This window comes from Eucyclogobius newberryi, unplaced genomic scaffold (assembly GCF_026437365.1).
Source record: "Eucyclogobius newberryi isolate DKJ021-1_F unplaced genomic scaffold, fEucNew1.0.hap1 SCAF_13, whole genome shotgun sequence".
Classification (NCBI taxonomy): domain Eukaryota; kingdom Metazoa; phylum Chordata; class Actinopteri; order Gobiiformes; family Gobiidae; genus Eucyclogobius; species Eucyclogobius newberryi.
In genome coordinates this window covers 23,566,982-23,592,826 of record NW_027315757.1, presented here as the reverse complement: position 1 = coordinate 23,592,826, position 25,845 = coordinate 23,566,982, and the positions used below count along the sequence as shown (strand labels likewise).

The 25,845-nt window shown below is 38.4% G+C and overlaps 1 protein-coding gene across 1 annotated transcript; it reads left to right on the top strand.

The window, feature by feature from the left end:
* On the top strand, positions 1-23,056 carry cntnap1 (contactin associated protein 1). Its single transcript, XM_072442997.1, has 24 exons — positions 1-444; positions 6,531-6,632; positions 7,301-7,494; positions 8,643-8,796; positions 9,752-9,955; positions 10,736-10,920; positions 11,487-11,636; positions 12,349-12,610; positions 12,679-12,828; positions 12,898-13,072; positions 13,993-14,099; positions 14,188-14,310; positions 14,559-14,762; positions 16,014-16,170; positions 16,982-17,109; positions 17,713-17,886; positions 17,975-18,193; positions 18,728-18,967; positions 19,613-19,852; positions 19,919-20,046; positions 20,249-20,342; positions 20,436-20,666; positions 20,754-20,798; positions 22,056-23,056. Exons 1-24 carry the CDS (start codon positions 384-386, stop codon positions 22,256-22,258), a joined length of 3,930 nt encoding a protein of 1,309 aa, XP_072299098.1. The 5' UTR covers positions 1-383; the 3' UTR covers positions 22,259-23,056.
* The last annotated feature ends 2,789 nt before the right edge of the window (positions 23,057-25,845 follow it).

Genomic DNA, 25,845 nt, shown 5'->3' with positions numbered 1-25,845 from the left:
TATTTATTTTTGCCCGCACGGACGCAATGAAGTAAAACTTTTTCAGATCTAATTCTCTTCTCCAGACTTCAGAAGGGGCCTGCGTCCTGCTCGATTCAATGTACCCATAAGACGCACAGGAATCACGTCAGAACGCTCCACGATGGTCATGTAAATAAAACAAATGAAAGTGTAGAAAAGGAGAGCGCGTTCTCGGCCAGGAGCAGCATCAGCAGCACCATCCGATGCGCGTCCCCGCTACGGCAGAGGCTGCCTACATCCCGGGAACAGGAGTTGGAGCTGCGCGAGTTAAAGTTGGGCCAAAGGGAGTGAGAGGATGCTGCAGAACATTAAAGGACTGTATTGACTCCCAATACCAGCGGGGAGCGTGTCCCGAATGAAGGATGGCGCGCAATATACTGAGCATATCCCTCTTGTTTTTGGGTTTTCAACATTCCTCATCACGTAAGTCTTGTCAAGCAGCACTTACTTGTGTTATAATAACTGTGAATCTCTTTGCATAATATGATTACGCATTAATGCAAAATTAACATTTGACATAATAATGGCAGCCGCGGGCACAGCCTTAAGGTGACGGGGAGAGTTGAAGGACAACACGCTCTGATTGAATCAGACACTAGTCTTCGGGTTAATCCAAGCATACAGCGTATGGTTAGTGCAGTTTGTTGGTGTTTGTGGGTGAAACCGTGTGGCGCTGGAGGGTGCTGGTGCACCTCAAGGTGCGCATGGTGCGCCCCATTGCAGGACTGTCTGCATTGCAGTGCTTGCTCTCATCCAAGTTCCTGCAGCGTGTTCGCAACTCTGCACTTCTGAGCGAGGCGTGATGCTGCTCAGCACCGGGCTCCTTTTATTTCTGAATAGTCAGATCTTGCACCGCAAACGTTGCTCAAATGTCTAAATCGCACGCAGTGTCCCGCGTGACAAGCCCACTGCAGTACTTTTTGGGAAGCGCGCGTGCTCCAGTCACCTGGTCATTAAAATTAAAGTCATGCATTAAACACTGGTCCCAACTAGCAATGTGTGATCTCAGCCTGCAGATCAAAGGACCTGTCAAGAGACGTTTCAGCGCTAAACTGCTTTGAAAAGGGGCGTCTAGGTTACCTGAAGTTACTGCAGTAAAAATTTGAGGTGATGATGTCACTTCGGGACGTCCTCTGAATCTGTTAACACTGGACAAACATGACTCAGTCGTTTCCTCACGTCAAGCGTTTACGTGCGCTACTTCCAATTTAGTATCGATATTACAATCAAATGTCATCGTGAATTAATCTTATGAATTATGTGCCACAAGGTTTATTATGTGCCACAAGGTTTATAATAATATTAATAACAAACACTGAAAAGTTTAGGTCTATTACTGATAAGACGGTTTCTTAAACATAATAAGAAACATAATGTATTATTCTTTTGTTGAGCATGACACAATTCATGGTGTAAAAACTGCTATGAAGATATGAAGATTGCACATCTCCAGAGCATCCTCCTTTGCGCTGAGAGACAGATTAAAATAGTTCTCAGATCCCAGGGCACACACTGACCCGGGCTATGGGTGGGGCTCTCTGTAAGGTGTCTGTTTCAGACTGTGTTTGGGGCCAGAGCTACAAAGTGACATTTGGATAGCAGTGAAAATATTTACTCTGTTATCCAACTCTACATTCTGACCTGGCTGAGAAACACTTTTTAATCTGGTGTAGTTTTTTCTACCCATTACTCCTGTGAGGCTTCATAATGAATAATTGAATGCAGTGGACATCCTTTTAGTGTTATTTGATGTCTTTTGTGAGCTTATTGGCCTATCTTTAGCCCATATGGTTGCCACACCATTCACTCATCCTTGCATACAGCAGCAGGAGATGGCTCTGCGTCTTGCGTGTAACCGGCAGTAATGATGTGTCTGCAGCAGCAGCAGCAGCAGCACACTGATGATTCAGCAGCAGCAGCAGGCTAAGCTCCTCAGCCACACAGTTCCCCTCAGACGATGAATGAAAGAGACTTTTTCAAGTGGCGCAGTGAAGGAGGGCGGAAAGCAATGTTGCAAAGAAACATAATGTGGACAATGTTTGAGTACAGGCGGCTTGTCACAGGGAGGGGTTATTGCTTTGCCAGGAATGTTCTATAGTACGACATTAAACCTGTCTATCTTGCATTCATTATGAATGCATCATTTTTGTTCCTCACTTGCTTGTCACCATGGAAATAGATACATTTAATCCATACTATGGAACGTTTCAGACAAAGCAATAACATGCCCTTAGTGACAAGTGACAATAGAAAAGTTTCAGTGCCCCTTCAAAGCAAATGCATGTGGCAAAATCAACAATACATATATTTTTGAAGGTTAAAAAACATTTAATCAATAATGTTGTACAATATGCACATAGGCTGTAACTTATTTATGCTATTTTTTCATGTTTTACTTTGATTTGAAGTACGATTTTCCGATGCCTGGGTATTTAACACAAGACAAGCTGTGCATTTAGTTTGAACACATTACAAACTTATAATCATTTTACTGCGAAAGTCCATACGCAAATAAGATGAACTACAATATAAGTGGCATACTGAATCAATAGTGGTAGCCCATGTAGCAATTATAACATGCCCACAACCGGTATCAACTCGGCCTGAGTTTACCTGCCTCAGTCTATCCAGTCCTTTCAATAATTAAACAACTCAAGCAAATCAATGGTCCCCTTTAGCTCGGTGCTGCAAATTAGTTTTACCTTTAGAGTAATTCCACAGAGCTGCTAAATATTTTTTCTTTGAGGAGCAGATCAATGGGTAACAGCAGTTCAGCAGATGTGGCATGGAAAATAAAGTCAAGGTCATATTAACCTAGCAGCAGTAGCAGCAGTAGCAGTAGTAGTAGTAGTAGTAGTAGTAGTAGTAGTAGTAGTAGTAGTAGTATTATAGTAGTAGTAGTAGTATAGTAGTAGTAGTAAGAGCAGTACTAGAAGCTGTAACAGTTGTTATTGTAGTGGTAGTGAAGCGAACTGAGATAAATAAAAGAAAAATACGGTAACATTTTATAATAACTACACTTTTAGTAGCCTTAATTAAGCATGAATAAAATCTTAATTCATAATCAACAAAAAGTGTCTTTAAAATAATTCAGTCTTAAATAATACCCTTACCCAAATCACTTACCCGAAGCATTTAGCTCTGTAGTTACAAAGCCTGAATCATTCTCAATAAACAATGGAGTTTTTGTTCATGCTTTATTAAAGCCGGAGATCCTGATTTTCAAATGGTGAAAGGAAAAAGTAAATTGAATTAGTCCCTAGCTCACACAAACCCTTTGGCATGTTGTTAATATTTATATGAATTTTCATATATAAGGTACCACAGCTTTAAGGCTAATTCAGGTGTAGCTGTTATAAAGTGGTACTAAAAAGAGTATACTTGGATCAAAGCCTCCAAGCCAAAGGTCAGTGCACGCTTTGGATGTGTCCTTGGACAAGACACCCACCTTCCCCAAGCCGATGGCGCAGTTTTGCTTCTACATCAGGGCAGCTGTGGCTTCAGAAGTCATTGAATTACATGTATGCAATGCACACCACTTTGAGTATCTTGAAAGGAGATCAGGTGGAGCACATACTTTTTTGTGATTTATTTATAATTACGACTGCTTCTTTACTGTGTACTGAGGACTGTTACGCAATGTGGTTGTGACGCGCTATTTATAATTAAGGGATGAGAGAGGAAAAGTGAAAGTCATTGTTCTGTGTCTCAGCAACTATTTCCAGCAATATATGTAAACCTGACCTTGAATAGTAGTTTTTGTTGAAGTATTAGTAGCGTAGGAGTACATATTTGGAGTAGATTTGAAGTAGCACATCTGCATTGAGTTTTTCATCAAATCTTTTATGTGCTTTAAGCTGTTTCTAGGTAATTAATTAAAAACCTGCCCTTGTATTGTAGTAGCAGTAGTAGTAGTAGTAGTAGTAGTAGTAGTAGTAGTAGTAGTAGTAGTAGTAGTAGTAGTAGTAGTAGTAGTAGCAGTAGTACTAGCAGCAGCAGCAGCAGCAGCATCATCATCAGCCGTCTTTCTAGTATTAATAGTAGTATACTTTTACAAGAATTATGCTCAAAGCTGTGATAGTAGTGATTGTGGGAGCAGTGTGGGTGTGATTTCTAGTAACAGACTTGACACTGTTTAAATACAGTACAATTTGGGATTTGAAGTTGCACATCTGCCTTTGAGTATTTCTTTAAATATTCCATGTATATTCCTGTTTGTATGCTCAACAGTGACTTTGCAGGGTTGTTATTTATAATTAAGAGATGAGAGAGTAACATATCTCAATGAATAAAGTGAGACAAAGTTAAAGTTACATTTCTATCTATCTAATTCCAGCAATATACAAATGTGACTTTGTGTAGTATTGTTGAAAAACAGTAGCATAGGAGCACTTTTTGCAGAATTATCCTAAAAGTAGGAATAATAATAGTTGTGGCAGTATGGGAGTGATTTCTAGTGACACACTTGACACTATAGTAATACTGTAAACAGATTGTAGACATATTTGAAGTAGCGCATCTGCAGTTTTTCATCAGCTATTCCATGTGCTTTTTGCTGTTTCTGGGTCATTATAACACAAATGTCTGTCTCAGTATCCATTTCTATCAATATGTCCAAAATTGACCTTGTATAGTAGTAGTAGTTGTAGTAATCTTTATTGTAAGTAATGATAGTAGTGTACCTTTTTCCTGAATTATCCTCAAAGCCAGCATTAGTATTAGTTGTGGCAGCCTAGACACTATTAAAAGGCTTGTTTTGTGAGTACAAATTTGGGATTTGAAGTTGCCTATCTTTGAGTACGGTATTTCATCAAATATCTCATATATAAATATTATATATATAACTATAACTGTGAAACAATGTGGATGTGGCATGTCATTCATTATTTAGAGATGCGAGATGAGTAATCTCTGTGAATTGAGTGAGACAAAGTGAAAGTCAAATTTCTGACCTTGTGTAGCAGTAGTAATAATAGTATTTTTTCTAGTAGTAGTTGTACTTTTTACAGAATTATCCTAGTAGTATGGGAGTTATTTCTATTAACACAGTGCACTATTGTAATACTTGTTTATGTGAATACAGATTTGAAGTCGATATGAAGTAGCACATCTGCCTTTCTGTATTTTCCTCAAATATTGATGAATTTTGCCGGACTGTGAAGCCATGTGGATGTGGCATGTTATTCATTAATGAGAGCCGAGAGAGGAAAGCATGTCAGAGCATTGAAGGAGACAGAGTCAAGGTCACATTTCCCTGCCTCAGCATGTTCCTGCACAGAATCGTACGGCGTGTCCTTGTCCAGTGGGTGACAGAGCACGGGATCATATGACCAACACAATCTCACCCGATACGGCCGGAGATGCACACCAGATTCATCTTGGCCGCTGCATGTTCCCTGTGAAGAAAGGAGGCAGCAGTTAATGTGAACGAGGCAATCTTAATCAATCAGTTTTAGCACATTTTGTTCCTCTGACTTGCATGATGTCATATTTGGTTAATTGCCCTTTTAGTTGTGTCACTGGACGTACAAGGGAGACATTGTAATGAGTATTTGTTCAACAGAAGCCTGTAAACAAGTATCAAATTGCCGTATTTGTGTGTTGGTGTAATATCAAACACTGTAAGAAGCAGAAGACCTGAAAGAAGATGTATTAGGATTCATTTTGTTAATACTTTTGGTTGTGACCTTACATAAATGACCACACAACCTTTAAATAACCTATTGAGAAATATGACAGAGAAGAACAACTTTTTCTCATTCAAAGTAGCTCTTATTCCGTTAGCAGACATAGCAATCACATAGTGGATTATTAAACTCAAACTCCTTATTATAAATTCAAACATCATCAATCAGATCAGAATTGTGTGGCATCTGGTCACATGTTACATACAACATCGATGTTTTTTACCGTACCGTTTTATCATACCTCGAGGCTGTAAAAGGTAGACATTAAAGGGTCATATCAGAGCATGCAGGTTATTGTTCTATGCCTCCGCTGGGGTTTGATTGCGGCGCTGGAACCGTTTAGATTAGGCAGAATTACGACCAGTTTTAAAACCGGTGAGTCAGAGCAGACGGACAGTGATATCATCTTTGGCCATAGAGCACTAAAGCCCATTATGTACGAGCATGACTCTGCATTCCTCCACATACACGATGTACGGAGCATACAAATGAGCTTGCAAGGAGATTTAAGAACATTTAATCAATAGGCTACATAATTGCGCAGCACTTTAAAAAGAGTGTGGGCAAACATTGTCGTTCAAACGGGATTATCTTTGCTCTGAAGTTGATTGCAATATGAATGGAATGGCAATTGTGTGAGTCAAAACTATAGGAACCGAGTCTAGTTTGAGTGTTTTGCATCGCTTTATTGTGGCAAACACACACAGAAACAATATTCAAGGCCAGCTATTACGATATTTAATCATGTTTTCTGCTGCATACGCGTGTGTAAAAAAAGAAGGAGAAAGCTAAAAGTAGTTACTCTTTTCTGTGTTGTTGCAGATGATTGTGTTGATCCACTTATCTCCAACCTCTACGCCTCATCTTTTTTGGCCTCGTCCAGATACAACTTCCTGTACTCTGCCAACTTTGCAAAATTATATGGTAAGTATCACGCATGAGTAAAACACACAGTAATGCAGTAGTGACATCATAATTTAGCCCTTACATTACCACTGCTTGGAAAATCACAATAATACATATATCCAAGATGGCTGACACATGACAACAATGACAAACGCATGTGAAGGAAATTTGTTAGAATGATGCTATAGTTGTTTTGTCTACAATCCATACAATAACAATTCACATGCACAAGAACATCCTTCATTTCTGCCTTTTGTTTTGTTGTAAATATTATAGCAATCTTCTGTAAATTAGCTTTTCTCAAGCTTTTTTTCCAATACGTTTGAGTTGAAATGACAAATGCATAAAACAGCCTAATTAGCCATGGCCCTGATAAGATAAGATAAGATAAGATATTCCTTTATTGTCCCACATGGGGAAATTTCATTGGTGCAACGAACAAAACAGTAAATATAGGGAATAATAATTGAAAACTTACAGAGGTCAAAGAAAAAAAAAGACACAGCCGCTCATACATTACAATATAATAATAACAATAATTGTATTCAAGTATACAAAATAAGTATGAAAAATAATTAAAGTAGCAAAAGAAATCAACAGATTAGTGTCAAAAAAGGCTATATAGGCTGTATAGATGTTTGTCAAATGTTTTTTTTGTAGTAATGGAGTTGTCTTTCGTCTCTCAGGCAGCAGTGGCTGGTCGCCGTCGCCCCGGGACAGACAGCCCTGGCTTCAGCTCGATCTGCTCAGGAAATACAGACTGGTGGCCATCGCTACACAGGGGACGTTCAACTCCTACGACTGGGTCACCAAGTACACCCTCCTGTACGGGGACCGGCCCGACTCGTGGACGCCCTACATCATGAACGGAGGGAACTCGGTAGGTACCATTTGTGAAGATGCGTTTTGTGTAACGAGATTTAGGTTTGGATTAGAGATTTGTAATGGGTTTATCTACTTCAATTCTGGTCCATCATATTTGTTATTGCTGGCATCAAAACGTGGACTGAGCATTGACAAAGCTAATCCCTAATCTCATTTTGGCCAATAGTTTGACATACCAAAATATATATATATAATCGTAAAGACTAAAATATTATAATCACTACATTTTTAGAAGACCATTTTTAGAGTTTTTTTAATTCAATTTATAGGAAAGTAAACTTTTTGAACCAAATTAAGTTATTTTTTTGTTCAATTAAAAGAAATGTGACAATTTTAGAAGCAAAATTAAGTCCTTTCTGTTCACATTTTCCTCAAAAAAGTTACTATAAATGTAAAGTGTAAATCTAAATGTCAATTTTTTTAATTCAGAAAGTTTGATTTCACAAAGTAGGTCACATATTGAGGAGCGGTAACGTGTTAAGAAAACAAGAAGGAAAGAAAATGTAGGATTTTATTGTTGTTTTGGTCATTTAATGTATCGTAGTGTTTTGGTCGCTACACAAAAATATGAAATTATGACATCCCTACTGGCATCACAGGTTTCGTTGTAATTGTAAAACTTTTTTAAATGAGCAAGAATACAGGCCACACCGTTCTTTTAATGGGAATACAATGCCTTTGAAGATAGATGGATTGACAGATAGACAGACAGACACACTTCTACTTGTTTTTGTTTGATCTTTTGTCTAAAAATGCAAAGTATATTTATGTTTTCCATTTATCTTTATATTTCTATCAAAGTCTATCAGCATACTAAAGCAAGCTTATTTCATTTGATATAAAATAAGCACATTTTACAGACTTCACTTTCACTTCCACCTTGCATAATTTGTACCAGAACACCCACATCCTTCATGCATATTCTATTCATTTATATTCTACTGTCAATTTTTGTGCTATTTCATGTACCGTTATATTGGAAAACACTTCAAAACAGTGACCGCCGTGCCTTTTATCTCCCTGTGACGCTGTGACAAATCTAATCCCATCATCCGTTCATCTCCGGCTTGTTAATAAGGCACTAACGCTGTTGCTCTGACTTAATAACCCTCATCTTCGCCGTCGCTCGTGTCTTGTTTGCAGACGATGCCGGGGAACTGGAATTATTATCAAGTCAAGAGGAACGTCTTTCATTACGCCTTCACCGCCAAACACGTCCGTCTGCTTCCTTTGGCCTGGAACACAGAGAATGGAGGCAAAATTGGCGTGAGGCTGGAGCTGTTTGGCTGCCCTTATGGTAATAGAATAGCTGTGATAAGCAGGATTAACTGTCTTTGGATGATAGAGAGTCTTACCAAACGCTGTGCTAAATCATATCTGATTTATGCCACGAAAGGCTATAAATATTCAGCCATTTATAATACCTGTAAGACCCTATTTCAACCTGATTTATACAAGGACTGTGCTTCCTAATATAGTTGGCCTGTTTTGCTTGGTAGAGAGGCTTAGTACTGGCTGTGATTAGAGACTTTCAGAAGAAAACATATATAAAAATGACAGAACCCACATTCAAGCAGGAGATTTGTAGAAATAGTAAACTGTTTTATGACTTAAAGCCATACAGGCCTAAAAAATATAAATAGCATTGTTACATTCAATTACAGAAATTGTGTAATTAGAATATATATGAATTTAATGGGAGCTCCTATTACTAAAGAAAATATCACAGAAGATTAGCAATAAGAGATATATGTCTGTGTTTCTTGACGCTACAGAAATATTCTTTTAAACTAAAACCCAATAATTGTAATGATCATTTATACAGTTCACACAAGCCATGGGTTTCAGAGTGATAGAATGGCACTGCTGCCATTCAGAATTTAAAATCAATCAATTAAGACTTATTTGTACAGCACTATTCATACAAAACGTAACCCAGAGTGCTTTAATAAAAAAACAAAAACAAAACTAAGTACAAAATAAGAAAATAAAAACAAAAATAGTCACATTCAAATATATTAAAACTATTAATATACAGATAAAATTCTCACAGTCTTATATCTTATGAAAGAGATGTTTTTAGCTTAGATTTAAACATTGTTAAAGCTAAATAGTGTATCTTGATGGTGAAAATTGCTCCGAATTGTACAGGAAATTGAAAGCCATGGTTGAAATTAGTTGATACAACAATAATCTCTCGTACAATATCTCGTAACAATACCCGTTGTCCTGTTGCTTTTCCATGCGTTCAGATTCCTACGTTCTGCAGTACAATGGGGATGACTCGGTGGTGTACATGTATCCGGGGAGGAAGTCGCGTACTCTGTCTGATCATTACGCTCTCAACTTCAAGACGCTGGAGCAGGACGGGCTGCTGCTGCACAGCGAGGGCGTCCAGGGAGACGTGGTCACTCTGGAACTCAAGAAGGGGCGACTCTATCTTCACATCAGCCTTGGTAAATGACGCTGCAGGGTTTGCCTTTGAATGACTGGAATTTAAAGGCAAACCTATACGACCATGTCTATACGACCTTAAAATAGTTTAAAATACTTGCCTCCAAAGAAATATAATTGCTTTCCCTGAAACATTCCACATTATGGCATTAAATGTATCTGTCTCGCATTTGTGGTGTTCTGGTGTTGTTATTGCTCAAAAGTACCTTGAAAAACAAGCATTCTCACTGCGAGCAGATCACCTCTCCGCAGATCTGACCTGTAACTTGTGAAGTCACCTGCTAGTCTCCATGGAGATCTATAAGTTTAATGCCATGCTGTGGAACATTCCAGGCAAAGCAATGAAATCTCCATAGAGGCAAGCAAACACGAGCAGAAAAGTTACATAGTGGATTTAAGACAATTTAGTTTAAGATTAAGAAATTAATCTTATGTTTTCTTACATAATAATGATAATAATTAGGGTCATGATAATGATTTGAAAACATCCTGAGACATGTTATATTTTATGCAGTGTCTCAACTATCGTAATTTGTAAGATGTATTGTGTTCAAATTACTGGAATTCATAAAATCTGTATCATTTTCACGATGCGATTTCAAGATAATTAAATTTGTATTAAGAAATAAATCTGCCAGGGTAAATTTTCTTTCCCTGTTAATCATTACAAAATAGCTTGAATTTGGAAGCGTCATATTGAAATTAAAAACACCCTGAGATACATTATATTATATGCATTGTGCGTTATATGTCTGTTTTTAACGTTATAACTTGTATTTTAGGCAGCAGTATTGTCCACAATCTTAACGGGAGGACCACGTTGACTGTCGGCAGCCTTTTAGATAATCTGCACTGGCATTACGTCACGGTAAAGAGACAGGGTCGACAGGTGAACTTCACCGTGGACGCTCACACTGTCACTGGCTACTGCGGCGGAGACTTCACTCACCTGGATCTGGACAAACAGGTACAAGCAGCATCAGTTTGTGTTTTAAGATGCCTCCACTAAACAGAACATATTCCCCCACCTTTTCCCTTCTGTCACATCAATCAACACCATTTCCTCTTTTACTTTGGTTTTCCTCTTAGTCTTCTTTCACCAAATGTAAGCAAAATTATGCATTTTTTGTGACTCGCAGCTATAAACCACACTCTTGATTTATCATTTGCATGTATTGAAGTGAATGTGAAATGTATTTATAAATGCATTTTCAAATATGATGTTAGAATCTGGGACAAAATACATATTTGAAATAGTAATAATTAGCAGTAGTAGTGATACAATATAAATACAATAACCAGGTCTTAGTTGTAAATGAAAATGAGTTCCCAATTGACCTACATGGATAAATAACGGTTAAAGAATTAAAGTAATAGTAAATACGTACAAAAATACATCATTTGCATAAGTATAATACAAGGAGATTGTTAGTAAATGTATTAAACTACAATAAACAGAGGTTGGCTAATGGGGAAGTACGAATTAAGTACAAATAATGTCAGATAAAAGTAGTAATATCCTGTTTCTTGCAGTTGTATGTTGGCGGAGTCATCGAGCCAAACATGCCTCATCTTCCCTCGACTCCGAACTTCAGAGGATGCCTTGAAAACGTCTTCATTAACGATGTCAATATCATCGACAAAGCCAAACGTGAAGAGACCGATATCCGCATACCAAGAAGGGCAAGTCTCTTTTCATGTGGAATAGCACTAATTAAGTTCAAATCTTGCTGAATCACTTCATAGAAAATGGAATCGTGGCACCAGGACAAATAAATAAGACATTTAATTATTGAAAGTGGCTTGTGAAAGTGTTCAACCTGCAAATCTATCCACATTTAGGTAGTAACTAGTGTTTCATTTAGTCCATAATTAGTTTTGGTTGTTTTGTCTTCTCCATTTTGAGAAAACCAATTGCATAATAAGGGAAGTTCTTTTGCAGATAGTTATTATATACAATACATCTCTCATTTACACATTACTTTTGAGTGGAGTGTTTTAAAGTATCTCTGACAGGTTGGACAACTCACTGAACTAAAATGCAATTAAGATAAAGATATTTTGACTGTTTGTAATTTATGATATCACACTAGGAAATTACCCCTGCAAACACTGGGCAAAAACTCCTCTAATGTCACAATTTTTTTAATTTGACAAAACAAATATGTGAGAGTAACTTTATTTTGTTGAACTAATTGTTTGGAGGGTCAAAAAGTTGTTTCTTTATACAATTTATGCATAAACTTTGACTGGAATGAGTAGTGTGATGTCACTTCCTGTCATTTTCTACAGATTTTTCAAAGTTTTTGAAGTCAAAATGAGAACATTGTCAAAACCTACGCACTTTAATACACTCTAATGCATAAGATCTAACCCTTTCTCTTCATCTCACCAGAAAAAGATGCACTTTACCTGCCGCGACATTCTGCTCAAACCGATGACCTTTGCCGGGCCCAACAACTACCTCCAAGTGCCGGGTTTTTTCAGGAGGCCCAAGATGTTTGTCAAATTCAAGTTTCGATCTTGGGACTACACCGGGCTGCTCATGTTCACTCGATTCGCCGACGACCTCGGAGCTCTGGAGTTGGGCCTCAGCGAAGGACAAATAAACGTCACCATATTTCAGCCGGACAAGAAAAAAATACAGTTTGCCGCAGGTGCGTTTAAGACTGTATTGCGCATTTGTGTTTAACGTTGATGAAAAATTAACTTTACTGATCTACAGGATACAGGCTGAACGACGGCTACTGGCACACGGTGGATTTGGCAGCCAGAGATAACCTTTTAACACTGACCATCGATGAAGAAGAAGCATCGCCGCTGAGAATAACAAACCCTTTTACAATTCGAACCGGCGACCGCTACTTTTTTGGAGGTCAGAACTTAAAAAAAATCCTTTCAGTTTTATTGTAAGAATCGTTATAAACATCGGTCTTATGTGCAGGTTGTCCGCAGACCAACAACACAATACGAAAATGCGAAACCAAGTTGAATCGTTTCCACGGTTGCATGCAGCACATTTTTATAGACAACGAGCAGCTGGATATTGACATTGTCCTGCAGAGACAGTGGGGGCGCTATGCGGAGCTGCTGTTGGGCACCTGCGGGATCACGGACAGGTAAAGAAGACTCACATCCTTTCCAGTAATAACATTGAAAAATAATGAAGAATAATGATGAAAAATAAGAGTATTTTTGTGCTGACACATTTGGATATTATTGCATTAGCTGCATTTGCAAGCAAGGGCGTCGTCATCAGGAGAAAATGGTTCCAGCCCCACTTTCCTCACAAAGCCAATAAAGGATTGGATTTATACAGTGCTTTTATAGGCACTCAAAGCACTTTGCATTAGTCCATTATTCATTCCCTCCACATTCATACACTGATGCCACAGACAAAGTGGATTGAGTGACCAGAACTGTGCCAGACGATTGTTATGCATTCATTTATTTGCCAATTTGGTAATTATCAATAAAACACATCCACAATTTAATCTATTTTTTCCTCATGGCCAATACCGGGACATATTCCAGTTCAAAGTTTGTAAAAGTAGAATATTTTATAGACCTGTGTCCTCAGATTCAAAGAAAAACATGTTCAAATCATATATGGGACAACAATTGTACTGAATTATTCACAATTATTTATTTTGCAGTTGTTTCTTTAAAATGTCCTCTCATTGTTTTTTTTAGCTCAATCTGCTTATCTGATCAGAAAGTAAAATTACAGGTAGCTCCTCATTTCAGCTTGTCAGATTAAAAGACTAAAAGACTAAAAGACTAAAAGCAGTTGTATTAAACCCCAAAATGCACTCTATGATAATATTGTGTATTTATTATTTCACAGCAAAAAGCATCCAAGGTTCAGTTCTGATTGTATTGCCATTGTTAAACCAATAGAACCCCATTTAAGTTAAGTTAAGTACTGTTAAGATTTTACAGTTATTACCTTTTGTTACAGGACTCAAACATGCAACAATGGATCGCTTTTTACAATGTTTTTTTCCCCAATTTCCATTAACCCTTACTTTGGTGACAGATGCTCTCCGAATCCCTGCGAACACGAGGGCAGATGCATCCAATCATGGGACGACTTCATCTGTTTGTGCGAAAACACCGGTTACAAAGGAGAAGTCTGCCATATGTGTAAGTGCAGCGCTTCACAACATTTCAATGATTCAGCCTAGAACATGTTATAGTTCCTCGTAATCACTGATCAACTCCTTCTTTTCAGCTGTTTATAAAGAATCTTGCGAGGCCTATCGACTCAGCGGCAAGTTTTGGTCCGGAAACTACACGATTGATCCAGACCTGAGCGGGCCCTTGAAGCCTTTTGAGGTGTACTGCAAAATGAAGTGTGAGTAATGTGGAAAAGACCGGATTATTTTAGGAGGAATGTGCCCTCCCATGTTTTTTTTAATAACGATAGAGATGTGAGTTACATTTCCTGGGAAATAAAGACAGCTCTGCCCCACGGCAGCTGCTGGCTTATAAAGTAATATCCACTACTGAGGCTTTTCATCACTCTGAATTAAGTGTTTTAAGCAACATTGATGTGTGTGAACTCCTGACACTGAACTAAATGTGTCTTCTGCATTCTCACAGCCTACAAAGCGTGGACAGTCATCCTGCATGACCGCGTGGATGGTACAAAAGTGACCGGGAGCACAGTGGAGCGACCTTACATAGGAAATGTGAACTACTGGAACGCGTCCTGGGATGAAGTGTCCGCTCTGGCCAACGCGTCTATTTACTGTGAACAATGGATCGATTACTCCTGCTACAAGTCCCGCCTTCTCAACACCGCCGGTATGTGCTCGCGATATTGAGGTGTAGTGTGGGCCTGTGGTCGACTGAAGACAACTAAAGACATGCTCTATGGACTAAAAGGGGGCGATCTAAACTATACGGTCCATGCATCTGTCCATGAAAGTGTTTTTCAGACTTCCTATAAGTGATCTGTTCTTCTGTATCTACCTCTGGATCTACCTGCGTTGCACCAATGAAATTTCCCCATGTGGGACAATAAAGGAATATCTTATCTTATCTTATCTGATCCAAACTGCACTCAAAAGAATACAGCTGCTCAGGTGTTCATGCAAGAACAACAATTTATAAAGAAAAGTACTAGTAAAGAGTGTATTTTTTATGTGGAAGATATTATACATGTTAGATTAAACTCATGATTCACTTCAAAAATCTTCAGCTAACTCACTCCATATCTTTTCCTTTTTGCTGTTGTCCCATAGACGTCCTTTTAATCTAATTAGAATAATTCATCGATTAGCAAAAATGCTCAACTAAGACCGATTAATCGACCCTAACCCTATTATAGTGATGTCAAAAGTTAAATTAATGCATTATTTATTGATTTAGACACAATATAATCAATACGTTTTTTTTTCTTTTCTTTTTTTTTTCTAATTTTGATCGAGCTTGATATTTGATTGGATTTTGCATAATTTTTTTTGTTTGCAAAATTACTTGAGATGTGAGACAGGCCTCTACACTGACACTGTTCAAATCCTGGCTCAAAACTCTTTTTAGCTGTGCATTTGACTGAAAATGTTTTATCTGCACTCTCTTCATCTTTTATAGTATATTTCAAAACAATTATTTTTGTTTTATCTGTTTGTATGGTGATTTCCCCTGTTATGTAAATCACTTTGAAGTACTTTGTGTACACATTGTGCTCTACAAATAAACTTGCTTTGCCTTAATTTCACAACATAATATAAACATAACATAAACACAATATTTTTGTTTTAAAATGAGTGCCATTTAACAAAAAAATGTCTTAACTCTGCTCCAAACTACTTTTACTGACAGAGGGTTTGCTCTTTTAACCTCTCAGTGACAAAGCTGATCTTTTTCTTTGATGATAAGAAATGAGTGTATCTAGAGCTCGACATTTTGTTTCGATTCAGTTGTTATTTGGTTATAACATTTTGACAATAATTCCACAAAATGTTTCCATCAAGGCATTTTATAAATATGGTAAAATGTACACAAACCTCCAAATCACATTGTGTCAACCCTAATATTTGAATGCTGTAACAGGTGGACGACCCTTTGGCTACTGGATCGGCCGCAACAATGAGAGCCATTATTACTGGGGAGGCACATTCAGAGAAATACAGAAATGTGGATGTGCCATCAACCAAACCTGCGTGGATCCCAGGTTCCAATGCAACTGTGACGCCGACTACAGACAGTGGTAAGAGACTGTTTAACCGCGCTTTATTCGAAAGGTATTTTTTAATAGTGAGAAAGCAAAAGGCCTACTGTTTCACATCGTTGAATTAAAGTAGTTTATTTTTCAGTTTGCTTATTTGTTGAGATTCTAAACCACAGAAAATGTCTCTCCAGCAGATTGATGACCTGCATTTTATTATTTATTAGGATTTAACACACAAGGTTTGGGGTTTAGTGGACTGTACTGTGTTGTAAAATAAATCGAGAATCAGTTATTCAGTTACCCAATCATTAGATCTGATTTTAGTTGTGGTGTTTACATGCCCAAGACCAATCATCAAACCACATCAGTCAATAAGTGGGTTTTTAGAGTGACTTATGTATTTGGATGACAAAGAATGATGAATTTGAACATTTTCTCTTTCATTTTTTGTCTTTTCCACATTAGTTTTCATCTTTTTTTACATGCTTTTCCTTATTCTCACATGCACCGGTGTGAACCATCATAAATAAATCAGATTTAACAGGTTACATGATGTTTGAATGATCTGATAACTCCAGAAATGATCAGATTTTTAGCGTGCATGTAAATAAAGCTATCGACTATGGTTGCATGGAAAAATCCTTTAATAAATAATTTTCGTTGATCGATTTTTATAGTCCGCATATAATGTTTAAAAAGTTAACAGTGAACATTATAGGCTGCTTTGATTACATTCGGCATCACAAAATAAGCAAAGACGTCCCCCTGTTGTACCATTCCAACTTGTGAAAATCAGAATAATGTATTGATCTTCAAGAGTTATGAATCAGAAAACACATGTATTTTCCAGGTATTCCGACAAAGGCTACTTGGACTTCAGAGACCACCTGCCCGTGAGGAGGGTCGTGGTGGGGGACACAAACCGCACCAACTCAGAGGCGCAGTTCAGAGTCGGACCGCTCCGTTGCCATGGAGACAGTGAGTACTTTGGGCTAAATCTGTGCCTCCCAAATGCTTGTCTTGTCCCCAGTTACGTTGTTGGGTACAAACACGGGCACGCACCAACATTTGAAAGTCAATGTTATATATGAAAAAGAATGCAATACAGTATATGTACGTCTCAAAATAGTGCTTAAAAATAACAATAACACAAGATGTCATGGAGGTGTTTCGGGCATGTCCCCGGGTAGAGGCCCTGGGGACGACCCTGGACACACTGGAGGGACTATGTCTTTCAGCTGGCCTATACAAAAATGTCTATATCTATATAAATATCTTACTAATAAGGCAATATGAGAGTGGTAGTAAATGTCTGATGTTAGAAAGCCGAATACATACAAATTAACATAGAATTAACTACTTTTGTATATGCAAATTAACAGGCAGTTTAATGTTTATAAGTGGATCCTAAAATAAATTGTTACCAGAATAACAATAGCTATTGGTGTGGTTATTTTTTGTAACCTATTTATAGACAGCGACTGGGCAAAAGCCAATATGCAATGAGGTATTATTTTTTCATCAATCGAAGAAAGGTTCAACATTTTTGGGATAATGCAATAACACATACTTTGTTTACAGGAAACATCTGGAACACCGTCTCGTTCACCAAGCCCACGTACATAACCTTCCCCCCTTTCAAACCTGGCTCGAGCGTGGACGTCTCTTTCCACTTCAAAACCTACCGAGCGAACTGCGCCTTTCTCGAGAGCTCCGACGATCACCTCCGCAACTTCATACGGGTTGAGCTCAACAGTAAGTCTTTGCGATCTACTCCATCTTACACGATGAGGCCACAACATGTGTTTTATAATGTGTCTGTTGTTATTTTGTTTCTTTATAGCCACCCGTAACCTGCTCTTCATGTTCATGGTCGGCGACGGCATCCTCAATGTTACTCACAGGTCCCCGGTTCCCCTCGACGACAACGAGTGGCACTTTGTTCAGGCCGAGCTCAATGTGAAAGTCGCTCGGATCAAAGTGGACTGGCAGCCCTGGACCGTCCGACGACTTCCGGGTCAAACCTTCGTCACCATGCAGTTCACGCAGCCTCTTCTTGTTGGTACGTCTGGGTCGCTTTATTTTCTGTACCAGCAAATCGTTCGGGCCTCTGACAGGTAGAATAAAGGTAAAAAGATTCATTGTTGGATTTTAGGTTAGTTTTTCCTCAGCTTTTGACCCATGTTTCAGTGATATTGGGTTGTGATTTGTTTTTAAAATGCCTTGAAACTATTTTACTAGACCTTTAACTTGGCGTAAAGAGGTTATCATGACCTCCAGTCCCCCTCAGCTTTAAATCTTAAAGGAGCTGAACCTGATTTTCACTATCTAAAACAGAACTTTTCCTCCCTTTCTCACGTTTCTAAGCGCTTTCACAACTTTCAGAAGCCCTTGCAACCTCAGTGAGTATCGATATGTAGATATTTTGGTATCAATCCGCCCATCACTATCACTGGAGCAACCATGTGTACGCTTTAGCTTGAAAACAGTTTAGTTTAAATATAGAAGTGCTCGTCAATTTACCGTCATACATTGGATTTGTCTGATCAACTGCTTTGTCGATAACTATGGATTAAACCATCTGCGTCCATTTCAGGTGCAGCCAATAAAACGCACAGGCCGTTCTTGGGCTGTCTCCGAGGGCTACGGCTGAATGGAGTTCCGTATGATTTGGAGGGAAAAGTCAATGAAGAACAAGGGATCCGGAGAAACTGCAGCGGACAGTGTGTCAATGCCACCATACCGTGCCGAAACGCCGGCCAGTGCATCGAGGGCTATGCTTCCTATTGGTGTGACTGCAACAACACGGCATACGACGGTTTCTACTGTCACAAAGGTGCCTTCAGATACTTGTTTTTGCATTTTGCTATAACCCGGAACAAACATATATCCTCTTTTGTGTAGATTAATGTTTTTTATGTGGATTAACCCTGATAAATAAACAAATAAACTAAACTGCAAACTTAATTTATGAATGCACATTGATCCACAGTGTAAACAAAAGAAACTAAATATATTTGCAACTAGAGGTTGGCGATTTTGACAAAAAATAGGCACATTTCTTGATGTTTTTCTACTCTTTCGATGTCAATATGCAGGAAATAATACGGCAAGTAATCTGAAATATACAGAAATACAACTGTAAATAGGAACGTCACAATATCAAAATTTTGTTTTGCCATTTGTGTGAGAAGAAACTTGACAAAAACAATGATCAGTCACGATTATTGATGGCCAAAACAGTAGTGAAATCCTTAATTTTCTGTAATAATACACGCAATTTGATAGTTTCCCAACATTTTAATGTCAAGGTGTTTGGGTGCGTTCACATTTACACAATAACCACATCAAAATTTGGACTAAACTTAGACTAAACCTGAAATTAAAACAAAACAAGGACTAGAATGGGGACCAAACAGAATTAGACGAACAAACAACGACAGAACGCACCCGTAATATACATTTTTGTTCTCAATTTCAGACATTGGCGCATATTTCGAGGTGGGCTCCTGGCTGAAGTACAACATTCTGAAAAAGCCGATAACCGACGAAGCGGCGTGGGCCAACTGGATCGACCCGCACTACGACAACTTCAGCCTGGGCTACAACGACACGGCAGACGACATCGAGTTCAGCTTCAGCACCGTGCACACTCCGGCCGTGTTGCTCTACATCAGCTCCTTTGTGCAGGACTACATAGCTATTATCCTCAAAATGGACGGTAAGTTATGCGCCTGAGTCATGACGTCGAAGTGGTCTGATCCGTACTGTTCATTTTGTTTTACAGGCAGCGTTGACTTGAGGTACAAGTTGGGTCTTATTACTCACAAATATGAACTCACGCGGAGGAACCTTGCGGACGGATTCCCTCACTATATCAACTTAACCAGACACAACAGGACTATTAAAACACAGGTGAGTGATCCCAGTTACTAACTTTGTACCTAAGTTTGCCACACATGCATTTGAACAGGAAAATGTGACTGTTTTAGGAGTTTTATTATCGATACTTAATGCATTCTAAGCCAAAATGTCTACAACACAGCATTATACACTTAAATTCATTAGTTTGAAGACATTTTCTGTAGTATTTTATTGGATGTTGCTCTATCCTCAGGTGGACTACATGGAGCCCATTGTGGAAAAGATCACTTTAGTTGAAGATGCCCGATTTGACTCTCCCAAATCGATGTTCCTGGGCAGAGTTATGGGTAAAAAAAACTTGTTCAGATCATCAGAAATATGTACAGAAAAATGTAAGCGTCTCAAATACTACATGGATGTTTTTACTTTTTTACTCGCAGAGGTTGGAGACATCGACTATGAAATCCAGAAACACAACGCTCCTGGGTTTATTGGCTGTATATCTGGAGTGAGGTACAACGTTCACGCTCCTCTGAAGGCGTATTTCAGACCAAACGTGACCGAGCCTCCGGTGACGACGCAGGGCATTGTCACAGAGTCCATATGCGGCGCGTTCCCTCCCGTCCTGGGCTACGTGCCGTGGGAGGTGGACCCCTGGTTCACCACTATAGGTAACATCAAGGTTTTTACCTATCACACTGAATACACTCAAACGTTATTGAAATGTTTTTTATTGACATTTTACTTCTGTCTCTTAGAATACATCTATATCCATGATGACCTAGGATTGTTCTGGATACTGGGTGAGCACACACTAATGGTTGTTCCTAAATAAGGAATTTAGAACTGAACATTTTGAGATACAGTATGTGTCAAGTCTATTTTGTAATTTTAGGCAGTTGTTTAGACTGTTTTTTTTAAATATGCTGAACTTGTGAACCTTTTAGACGTTGCAGCCCTGGGTAGAAAATAGATTGTTTAAACACACGGCTACAACAAAATATGGCAGGATTATAAAATACAAAGTGGGTATTTAGCGCCTGTGTTGTTCAGCCAGGGCCCTTCTCGCGGTGATGGATGATTTGGCTTTACCGACTGGGGAGATTGTGAGGTATTATGCAAATGCAGAACATCAGCGTGTCATTAGAGATCAGTGAAGCGTTCAGGCGTCCCAACAATGACCCTCGCGCTTATCCGCCGTCACACCAAACTGCTCAGTACAGAAGGCAGGAAGGCACTCGTCACCTTTTGTAATGTAAATTGCCAACAAATAATGCATTTTTTAAAACACAAATTGAAATACCGCTTATTCTTTTGGTTTTTTAATCAGATTGTTTGTAAAAGCCCTGTTGCTCGTCTTTTCTTTAATACTTATTGCATGTATAGCTTTGGTAATCCTTTACTGATACATAGACATTATTGCAAAGCTTCTGTTTTATTCCCTGTATTTTGCATGGATTTGAGAATCAGACATAAGTACTGTAACGTTTCAGCCTTTATATGTCCCGTTTTTGCTTGTGTGCAAATAATACATAGATTTTTGAGAAATACAGCCAACCATATTTGATCATTAAACAACATTTCAAACACTATAGTACTTCTTACAGTATGAGCCTAATTTTGCCAATGCACGTTCCAGTTAAAGGACACATATTATGCTGAATTGACTTTTAAGATTATAAGAAGATTTTGGAAGATTTTAACCATGTTTTGACATTGTTCCCTCGTTGTCTCCGACAGTCAGAAACACTCCGATGTGTGACGTTTTCTTGATCTGTGACGCGGCTCTGAGAATCTTCTCTGTTGTTTTTAAGCCCATAAATAATCGCTCTGTGTATTTCTCCGTCGAATTGCGATCAGTACAATTGCGTGACTACCTAGCAACTCAGAGAAAACTTGCCGGTTGTTTTTGAATCTGTGCAATTCCCTCTGTAATCAGTAGATGGTGTGAAAACTCAGTTAGTGCCATGGGAAACAGTAGAGATGAAAAAAAGTATAATATTTACCCTTTAAGGTGATTCATTTCCATCATTGCTGACAGACCTTTCATTTTCTCACAGTCATTGCCGTTCTGGCGTTCCTGCTGCTCTTAGCTGGTTTCTACAGCATCTACGTGTACGCCTATCAGCAAAAGGGCAGCTACCACACCAACGAACCCAAAAACCTAGAGTCTCCGAGCAGCTCCAGACCACTGACCGAAACGCTGCGCCGAGACCTCAAGAAGTCCCTGCCCGAGATTGAAGAGGAGTTCAGAACGGGCTAGCAACGAGCGGACTATGGTACAGTGGGTGGGGCGGGGCAGGGAAATAGCACTCAAGGTAAACACTGAATTTGTTTTGTTTTTGTATTTTTGTTCTGTTTCTATTGATTTGAAGTGGGATTTGACACCCGGTGTTTTGCGTTGGAGCCCCATGTTGCGTGATTCTCACACTGTACAGTTTAGCAGGGTGAAATAATAAAGTGCCTGTTAGGAGTCAACTTGATCTGAAATAAATACATAAATGGTTATCAGATTGAGGTAAAACTGTGGGCATATGACTTCATGGGTTGTCTGGTTTATTTTAGTATTATTTAAATTTTGATTGGTAAGATTTTTTTGTTTTTGTCTCTCAAAAGAAAAAAAGATTGACTATAATTTGAAGGATGTGTATTGCAGACAATCTTTCTTGGAGCCATTTAAAACCACAGATTCAAAAAAAATGTGTGAAGCTTTTCTACTAAGTCAGTGGAAATATATATCAGCCATAGCATTATGACCACTGACAGTAATATACATACTCTCTTCAATGTGAAACAAGTTATAGGATGGGATTTATGGGCAGCAAGGTAATATTAGTTACTCAAACTTGAAGAAATATAAAGAAACATTGACCACGTCACAAATAAATTAAATCTGAATTAAAAAAACAAAGGCTGTGCATGTACTTGTGTTATCAAAATGTTTCTGGTCTGACAGGAAAGTACGCAATCTAAAATGTCCCCAAATCAATGTATTTATTATTGTTTTGGTCAATTGCACAAACAAAATTACGAAAAACAGTCCTACAAATATATATGGATAAAAATGTGTTTTCATCATATTCATGTCACTTATTTTCTACTGACATGTTTTGTATGTATAGACACGATAAGCACTATTCGAGTACTAATTAGTTGATCAGTTGCGATTCATTAATTAACTTGTTGCAACTAAAGCATAGCCAATAATAGTCTGGTGGTCATAATGTTATGCCTGATAGTTTGAAAACCCACGTGGAGCTCATATGTGTTCAGCTTTGAGACTGATAAAGATTTACGCTTCTCCTAGTTGCATTGCCGCTTACAACAGTGCAGTGTCTTGTCAGGGCGGCTCCATAGATTGCAGTAGAACGCAGCTTTGCCCCTTAACTAACAAGCCGTTGTAATCCCTCATTCGTCCAGGAGTGCTCCGTGGTAGAAGATATTCTAGTCGTATCGTCTGGACTCTGTTTTATTTTTCATCCAACGCAATGAAGAGAGTTGTAAAGGGCGGTGCATAGGTGAGACTAAACAGCCACTTCACTTTTCTTTTAAGATTCTAAGCAGGAGAAAAGATGGTTTGAAAGAGGAGTTAAGGAGGCAATCTTTGTTAAAAAAGAGAATCCTTCTTTAAACCGAAATGGAGGTTTAAGATTCAACTTTCCGGTTGTATATAATATATATAATTAGGTACTCAGTGAGGAGCGAGCGGAAGTCAGGTTACAATAGGATGTTTCTAGCCCATTACAGGGCTGAAAACAAAGAAGAGCAGTCTCAAGTAAGACCAAACTCTCCCTTCATCAGGAGGTCCCGCCCGGTGGGCAGGGCTAACACGGTGTGAAATACAAAGTTCCCAGACAGATTGAGAATGACTCTTGGTCGAGAGTCGAAACCTTAACTAACAGTTTGCTCAGACCGTCCGCATCTGAATCAACAATGTGCCAGTTAACTGAGGTCAGGATGTAACTTACGTTTGTATTGTTTGACTTGTACTTATCTCAAGCTTCCAGAAACATGGTGCTACCGCGATTTTGACATTTATGGTGACTAATACTGGATCAATAACATTCGGTGAAAGATGTCTGGACTATATGGGAGACTTGAACACTTTAAAATAGACGGTGACGGTGTGCAGAGGACAACACTTGTAAATGCTTATCATTCACTTACAGTATGTTCAATATTAAGACAGTAGCCTCCTGTGCTAACGTCATCACTGCTGCTTGATTAGCTGCTTCCAGTTAAATGAAAATATGCACATTTTTCATTTAACATTTGGTGCAGACCAAAGCGTAGGGCTTCCACCTTTCACTCGGCTCTTTTTGAAGCACTGTTGTGAAAATAATAACATCTGCCATATACCTGCTATGCATTGTAGAGCATGGACGCACTTTGCAATGTCATGCAATAAGAATAAGAGCTTCTTGCTATCACCAATGTTTTGCAAAATAGCAATTAGGATGTAATGTAAAAAACTGTGTATGTTTTTCTACAATGTTTTCAGATGGAGCGTTAATTTTAATGTTGAAAGTATCAGAGAGCTCAGGATTCAGTGTCCGAATGTAAACAATGTAATGTAAGAAAATGTAGATATATGGCAAAAACAAGCTATATTTTTGAGAATGTGCTTTGTCCAAATGAATGAAATTGAGCCTAATAATACATAATTGCTGAAGATTTAGGCCGTGTTTGGTTGCTTGAATCTCGTCATCACTCGCTAAACATAAAAGCCACATATTTAAATGTTTACATTCGCCAAAACAAAGTCATTTAATGCTGTTTCATCGAGAGAGTTGCACCTATTGCCCCTATAATCATACGCATCAGAGACACAAGAAAAACTCATTCATTCTCATTTAGTGCTAAGGTCCTGAGTAATACTGTGAGTTTTAACTTCACTGCCCATTTCGATTCTTTTTATAGGTTATTAAAGTAATTCATGGGTTTGTTTTATGTTATGACGCCATTTTCAGGTCTTTTGTCCGTTCAAAAGATGAATTGTTTGTCATAATTTTAAGATCCGTGCATTATTGAACAATGAGATCATCTGGACTTCAGTATCTCAACTTATTCAGATCATGGTTTACATTTTCATCAATCCTTCATCACGTCAGTTATTTTTGAGTGTTACATATGCAGCTTTTTAAACATGTAATTTGCACTGATTCCATCTTAATGTCAATAAGCAACAAAGCATGTCAGTCAAACCTGTTAAAACGTAAACTCTTGAAAATGTTATATCTTGATGTGAATACAATGAAGTCACCAGTAGAGGGAGTAATCAGTTGGTAGTTTTCACTTGGCACTTGTGTAAAAGTATGCTGCCTCATCATTTACCGGTCGGGTTCATTCACAAACACCATTGCTGCTCTGTGCACTTAATACTGTTAAAGTCCATATGAGTCTAAAGACAGCCATACGTCACCAGGCAACACCTAAAGGAGGAACATTTGTGACAACTGTGCACTGGTAAAGTCAAACCTCGCTCAACTGGCATTAGACTTAAGTTGTTTGTGTGTTTTTACTGATTCTGTTTGTTGTCAAATGCCGCACTGTAAATGACCATTACTGTGGAACTCAAGAATCCAACATGTCACCCGAATAAAAGAAGCTTGAAGAATAGTGTTGGTGTTGTTAATTACTGCAGGGCATTTGTCAGACACATTTTCTGTTTATGCCACTTACACACCCCGGTTAATAACATCTGAAATACTAAAAACCATCTCAGAGCATAAAAACATTGTGACCTTTGAAACATTCGATACTTCATACTTAATACTGTATATATAATAGCTAAAGGAGGATTTACTTTTGTGACCGCTGAAGGATAAATCAAATATTACCACGACACAG